The 6,859-nt window shown below is 37.5% G+C and overlaps 3 protein-coding genes across 3 annotated transcripts in view; 2 read left to right on the forward strand and 1 right to left on the reverse strand.

The window, feature by feature from the left end:
* LOC104765544 (ubiquitin-conjugating enzyme E2 32) lies at positions 184-2,660 on the forward strand. The gene is made up of 5 exons (XM_010489268.2): positions 184-407; positions 797-928; positions 1,034-1,118; positions 1,301-1,464; positions 1,915-2,660. Exons 1-5 carry the CDS (start codon positions 297-299, stop codon positions 2,374-2,376), a joined length of 954 nt encoding a protein of 317 aa, XP_010487570.1. The 5' UTR covers positions 184-296; the 3' UTR covers positions 2,377-2,660.
* On the forward strand, positions 3,151-5,429 carry LOC104765547 (B3 domain-containing protein At3g17010). Its single transcript, XM_010489271.1, has 4 exons — positions 3,151-3,429; positions 4,094-4,385; positions 4,483-4,826; positions 4,917-5,429. The coding sequence occupies exons 1-4, from the start codon at positions 3,331-3,333 to the stop codon at positions 5,181-5,183; spliced, it is 1,002 nt and encodes a 333-aa protein (XP_010487573.1). The 5' UTR covers positions 3,151-3,330; the 3' UTR covers positions 5,184-5,429.
* LOC104765546 (universal stress protein PHOS32) overlaps positions 5,580-6,859 on the reverse strand; it is a gene marked incomplete in the record, with an annotated part of 2,520 nt that continues 1,240 nt past the window's right edge. The window contains 2 exon segments of the mRNA XM_010489270.2: positions 5,580-5,943; positions 6,449-6,558. Coding sequence (XP_010487572.1) covers positions 5,746-5,943; positions 6,449-6,558 — 308 coding nt within the window.

Here is a 6,859-nt window from a genome sequence, read left to right on the forward strand (position 1 = left end):
ACAACGATAAGTTAACGGTTTCGTCTAAAATCAACGGTGATTAAAGACACGCTGGCCTATTCCTAGATGACGTGGACCGTTAAGATGCTTGGGATGACTATTCAGCAGGCAGCAATGGTCACGTCACTTATCCTATAGTTAAAGAGTGTGTGACGTGGATAATATTTTTTCTAACTATATACTTCTGTTTTGTCTCTCGCCTCCTCCAAGCTGTGTCCGAATTTATTATTTTTATCTGTAAAGACGGATCGGGACGGATTTGCACTTTTCCGGCAAGATCTGTTGGGCGAGATAAGATGGCGGATGAGAGGTATAACCGGAAGAATCCGGCGGTGAAAAGGATTTTGCAGGAGGTTAAGGAGATGCAAGCTAATCCTTCTGATGATTTTATGTCTCTCCCTCTTGAGGTAAACAACGTTTTCTATACTCACCTTATCTTCAGGTTCGAGCTTTTTGAATTTTTTACCTTCTAGGAGAGAAGATCCCCCTCTCTTGATTCAGTCTCGTTTGTGTTTCTAATTCGAGATTAGGTTAACCGGGGGAATTAGAAATTGCAAATTTGAAAAATCTGATTTTTCTGTTTTTTTTTTGTAGCTAGAGTTAACTTCTTAAAGCCTCGTTAATTGATTGATGTTCCTGTTTCGTATAGATCTAGGTATGGTGTGTTGTAGAGTGATGGTGTTTGATATTAGGCGATCATGATCTTGGAGGATCGATATCCTTATGTATTTTCACTGAATTCAACTAAGTCTCTATCTTATATTGGGTATTTGTGTTCTATCTGTTCTAACCTCAGGAGAATATCTTTGAATGGCAATTCGCTATCCGTGGTCCTGGTGACACAGAATTTGAGGGAGGGATTTATCATGGGAGGATTCAGCTGCCTGCAGATTACCCTTTCAAACCTCCTTCATTCATGTTATTGACCGTAAGGATCTTTTTACTCTTTTCTTTTACTCGTAAACACACACATGTTGCAAGGGAAAAGGGAGAGTCTTTTATCTAATGATTCTCTCTCTACTTTTGTTTTCAGCCTAATGGTCGCTTTGAAACCAATACCAAGATTTGCTTGAGCATTTCAAATTACCACCCCGAGCATTGGCAACCTTCATGGAGTGGTAAAGTCTTGGACTTTTTATATTTTCGTTGATCTTTACACCAACACCATGTCACAAGATACCTTATATCTTAACTGTTATGTTTTTTTTTATACAAGACCACGTAACACTTGTTATTTACACCAGGTTGAACTGTATATCATCTCTTTGCTCTTATGATTTAGCTTTCTTTTTCTTTGCAGTTCGGACTGCTTTGGTGGCTCTCATTGCATTCATGCCCACAAGTCCCAATGGAGCACTGGGCTCTGTAGATTATCCAAAGGAGGAGAGGCGTACACTAGCCATTAAATCACGTGAGGCACCACCCAAGTATGGCTCTCCTGAACGGCAAAAAATTATTGATGAGGTATAGTTACTCCAATCCCCACTGAAACACCCTTTTAAGTGTTGTGCTTATGCTTAATATTCTGGTGAAATGATATCAATTTGGATATATGTTTGTTGAAATTGTCGAGTATGGGCTATACTGTTTCGCCATTGTAAACCTTAGGCATAGCTGTTGGTCAAATAAGCTTGCATATCGTTAGCGGTTAAGTTTTAATGTTTGCTCAAAGAGTATCTGCTTAGTTTTTACTGCAATCACAGCGGCTATTGTCTGCGTACAATAAACTACTTAGGAGTAGCACCATTTTACCGATTACTATTGTTTTTAGACAAAGATAGTGTTAGCGATCACCTTTGGTTTAAACTCGTGAACCTTTCTTCATGTATTTTTATATGACTTAAGTTTCCTTCCTATAATTTATCTTCAGTTTTAGAAACAACTTAACTGATCATGTCCTTTTAATAACCGCAGATTCATCACTACATCCTTTGCAAAGCAACCGTGGTTCCAAAAGCCATTCCTCTGGAGTGTAACCAAGCACCGTCCACTGACTCAGTAGCTCAGTCCCAAACTGAGCCACAGGAAGCCATAACGGTAGTGGAGGAGCCATCCATCGCTACAACAGATACCATAGTTGATGATCAAATCATAGAAGAGACACCTGAAGCAGTCACTGCAGCAGCTCATGTGGTTCCTGCTGCAGCAGCTCATGTGGTTCCTGCTGCAGCAGCATTAACAGCTGTTGAAGTTGCAGACAAAGCTTCTGTAAGTGGTGAGCAAACAACGGTGGCCAGAAGAGCTGCTCAGAAGCCAGTCGATGACAGACTGTTCACGTGGGCGGCGGTTGGGCTCACAATCGCAATCGTGGTTCTTCTCCTGAAGAAGTTCATACGATCAAGTGGTTACGGTGCTGGGTTTACAGATCAGTCCTGAACTCTATAATGAACATCGTCGATCCTTAAGGTAAAAAGTGTCGAAGTTGATCGATGGATGAAAACATGAAAAGTCAATCCCGCGTTTGGGAAAAGGTTCCGTTTGGTGTTTAATGTATAAATATGATTAAAGTGCATAAAATTGGGTAAATATGTGTGAAAAATCGTCTTGCAATTTAGTTGATAGATTCGATTATTAACTTGTCACAAAGTTGACAACAATATGTATTTTTCGATTTGGACACCAACTACTTTTTTTTTATTAATACAGCAAGCTTTTTGTTATTTGAAATCTGATTTATTTAATGTAGTCAGTCTCTTTTGTGTGTATTTTTACATTATAAGTTACAGAAGGATACGGTGGTGTGATTGACAGAGTGATCTCATCGTGTACCGTAGTATTCACTTTTCTGTTTGGAAAAAAGCTTTAACTTTTGACCTTTGACTGTGTAGTAACGTTATAAATAAAAGAGTTATCGAAGGTTTTGAAATGTAAATAAATGCTCGTAAGTCGTAACACAAAAGAAAAAACAAAAAAAAATTAACAATATAGATATCATCATAGGTACTGTGACAGTACTACTGTGGCAAAAACAACACACAAAAGTAGTAAGTTTGAAGTCTACGTCCTTTCTCCCCAGAGATCCTCAGGTACTAAAACCAGCAAAAACACTGCTTTTGCGTGTCTGTCAAGTCAGTCTTAAACAGCTCTCTTGTCCCTTCTATCTTATTACCATTTAACAAAATATATCAGAAATAATCACATGATGAATGCTTTTTCACAATCAACACTTTTGTTTTGGGGTTAATGAAAACAACGCAAAATATACATGTATACTGACTTTGACCATTCCTAATATCTAAGTGAGTGAGAGAAAGAGAGAGAGATAGAAAGAAGTAGAAAGTGAAGAGATTTTGAGAGAGAAAGAAGTCGAAAGTGAGGAGGTTTTGAGCGATGGGTTGGAACACTGGTTTTGATCGGATTAAACAAGAACGGAAGGACTTGGGTTTTTTCAAGATCTTTCAGAGTGCAGATTTGTCCTCTGAGTTCATGGTAACTTTGTTCTAAAACATCATATCATGCTTTTAACGTTCTTCTTGATAGCTTTCGTTTTTTCTGAAAGGTGGAATCTTTTTGTTCGTGGGGTTTAATGGGGTTTCCACGGTTTTAGTCTTTTGGTTTTCTCTTTTCTTTAAAAGGTTTTAAGTCTGTTTATCCTCTGGATTCTGGATCTTTACACTTTCTGTGTTTGAAACGTTAAATCTGTTGGTTCTTTGGTGTTTCATGGGTCACAACGTTTGAATCTTTATGTTCTGTGTTTGAAAAGTTAAATCTGTTGGTTCTTTGGTTGGTAGAATCTTTGGGTTCTCTTTGTTTAAAACGTTGAATCTGTTGGTTTTTTCTTTTTTAGTTGTTTAATGGGTCTCAACGTTGAATCTTTAGTGCTTGAAAAGTTGAATCTTGTTATCTTTTTGGATCTTTCCACTAGCTTTTTAACGTTAAGTAAGTTTCTTTTGTTCTCCTCTCTGCTCTCAAAAACATAATAGTTGTTGCTTCTCTCCTGTATGCTCAGATCTATCTTCTTTGCTTTTCTCGATGCAAAGTTTGTTTTATGATAAGACTGAAAGAGTGAAACTTTGGCCTCTTAAATATTTTATGTAATATGACAAAAAGATTGAACTGTTAATAACAATCTTCATTGTATTGGTCAAAACAGAGAGCGTTTCCATACAACTTCATGAGCAAAATCTCTAAGAAAGACTTCTCTTACAAGATGGTGATAAGAGCGCAATGGGGAAAGTCTTGGAATGTAAAAGTCTCCAAGAATACGAGATACTACTACATCGAGAAGCGTGGATGGGATCAGTTTGTGAGTGACAACTCTTTGGGAAGAAACGAGTTTATTACTTTCATTCACAAAGGGAAGATGATCTTTAATGTCCACATCTACGAGCAGAATTGCATGGAGATCCTCATACCTCGAAATCTCCTGTCAATGGGTTCTTCTAGTAAGCTTTTGTGCTTGTAATTAATGCTTTATGAAAGAAGAGGAGTTAATCAAGAAGAAGAAGAAGACTAAATCTTTTGCTTTGATGATGAAAACAGGTGGAATCAAGAGAGAAGAAGGAGACTGCAGCTACAAAGATGTGAAGAAGGAAAATGAGGAAATAGATGAATCTCCTGGACGAGTTGAGATCAAGATAAGAAAGAAGAAAACTGAAGTGACCAAGACATCCAAGAAGAAGATGTTGAACAAGAATGTGAAGAATGTTATGGAAAGAGGTGAATCTTCGAGAGGAGTTGAGCTCAAAGCTATGAAGAAGAAAGGTGAGGCTTCCATATCATCAAAGAAGAAGAAGAGCAAGAGCAAGAGCAAGAGCAACAAAAAGGTCATTGATGGTGCTCCAGAATTCGAAATCACCATTAAGAAATCATACCTCAAGTTCCTGGTAAGATTTAAAGAACAAAAGACTTGATTGAACAATACTATACCACACAGTTTTATGTATTGATATGTGAATCTCTGATTTTTCTTTCAGGCAATCCCAAAACAGTTTGTGGATGATCATCTCCCGCAGAAGTCTAAGATGTTCACGATTCGTCACCCAAAAGGGAAGTCATGGAAGGTGCTTTGTTTGGTGAGGGATGTTCGGACAATCTTCTCAGGTGGATACTCGAAACTGGCTAGGGAGTTCCCTATATCGGTTGGTGACAAATGCACCTTCAAGCTCATCGACACCTTCGAGTTTGTGCTAGATATCTTCAAGAAGACTAGAGAGGAGATCCCTCACTGCATGATCGATTGAGGAATGAATGTTGTTAAGCAGTGTCTTTTGCTTTCTTATCTATAATCTATGGAGACTGGTAGATCACTTTTATGTATTTATGACGGTTAAGCTATTATTCTGTTCTGTTTTGTGTGTTTGTTGTTTCCTTGAGAGTACTCTTTAGCTTATAATTTCTGTTGAACTACGATGTGATGAATTCTTCTTAGGATTATTATGCAAATCTATATCAATCTTATGCATGCTTCAATCTTTGCCTTCAGCAGAGACAAGTGAAGTCAAGGCATGCTTTGTCTTTAACAAAGTGAGTTGTTGTAACTTGTAAACTAATGTTGTCACTGGTCAAGTGTGATTCCTCTTCTCTTACAATAACAGAAATCATTATAATTAGAAAATCACATTTGACATGATTGAAGCTGGTTCAAAACTCAAAAGAGTCTGTATTTATTAGAAGAAGAAGTGTTTTTTTACCCATACAGATGAACAATACAGCAGTCACACAACAGTTAACAATACAAATTCCGACCATGAACACAAGTCTCAGAATATACGGTGGTTATTTATAAGAGTTCTCCGACCAAACTCAGATGTGACCCTTCACAACAGTCACAGGGCATGCGACGTTGTTCACCACATGGTTGCTCACGCTTCCCATGATCATCCTCTTAAGACCACCAAGGCCTCGGTTACCCATCACAAGACTTGAGAGGGGGATCTGTTCAGCTGCTGCACAAATCTTCTCACGAGGATCTCCCCAATATATCTTCATCACTACTGTAATCTGTCCATGTATCATATAAAGTTGGATCTTAGTTTAACAGGAAACAAACACTTGTTCTAATGAAAGACTCATCATTCATATGGATTGGAATGTTACTTTCCCCTTAGTCACACAATTCACAAGGCAACATAAAGCTAACCACTCCTCAAAACAAACGTATAAAAAGAGTAAAAAGAAGTCAGACTGATTATCCCAGAACACCAAAGATATAAATTTTTTCGTCCAAGTTATATTACTCTTTAATAGCTACTTGCATATTCCATTTACTATCCGCAGTTGGAAAATAAATCACCACATCGGGAATCATAAACTTGAGATTCATATTCAGGTCTTGTTATGTGAACATTAGTAAACTAAAAACTTTCTAAGCATAAAAAAAAGAGTTTCAAGTTGCAGATAGAGTTCATGGACTGTTCTTCTGAAAGAAAAAAAGAGTTTGAAGACAGATCCGGATCCAAACGAAAAAGAAGAAGAAGAAGAAGAAGAAGAAGAAGAAGGAGCTTACAGATTTCTCCCTAGAGGCAGTGTTGAGAATGTCAAGGGTTTGAGCATCTGGCTTCACAGCATACTTCTTCATCACAGCAGCATCAGAGAATTCACTCAGCGGAATATAAGCTGAAAAGTTACGAACACAAATATAAAGAGCCAAAACAACAAGAAGATAGATCTTTAGGAATACAGAAAAGGTGAAGGGAGGGTTCATACAAAACGAATACACGATGCAACTTCTAAATGAAACAGATTCTGTCCAAATTTTAACATGCAAAAAATCACACATAAACCAATTGTAAATCAAATGATGCAAGGAGTAAGCTCAGGTCAGGTTCCCTCAACACCAAATATACAAGATCATCAGAAAAAAAGCTAAACAAGTGTCATATCGTAAACCTTAAATCCCCAAAAAAAAAAAAAAAAA

The sequence above is a fragment of the Camelina sativa genome, chromosome 19, assembly GCF_000633955.1.
Source record: "Camelina sativa cultivar DH55 chromosome 19, Cs, whole genome shotgun sequence".
NCBI classification, from domain to species: Eukaryota; Viridiplantae; Streptophyta; class Magnoliopsida; order Brassicales; family Brassicaceae; genus Camelina; species Camelina sativa.

Coding starts and splice junctions, on each gene's coding strand:
- LOC104765547 (XM_010489271.1), top strand. CDS start 3,331: ATGGGTTGGAACACTGGTTTTGATCGGATTAAACAAGAACGGAAGGAC. Junction 4,386..4,482: donor CCTGTCAATGGGTTCTTCTA/GTAAGCTTTTGT, acceptor TGATGAAAACAG/GTGGAATCAAGAGAGAAGAA. Junction 4,827..4,916: donor AATCATACCTCAAGTTCCTG/GTAAGATTTAAA, acceptor TTTTTCTTTCAG/GCAATCCCAAAACAGTTTGT.
- LOC104765544 (XM_010489268.2), top strand. CDS start 297: ATGGCGGATGAGAGGTATAACCGGAAGAATCCGGCGGTGAAAAGGATT. Junction 1,119..1,300: donor TTGGCAACCTTCATGGAGTG/GTAAAGTCTTGG, acceptor TTTTCTTTGCAG/TTCGGACTGCTTTGGTGGCT. Junction 1,465..1,914: donor GGCAAAAAATTATTGATGAG/GTATAGTTACTC, acceptor TAATAACCGCAG/ATTCATCACTACATCCTTTG.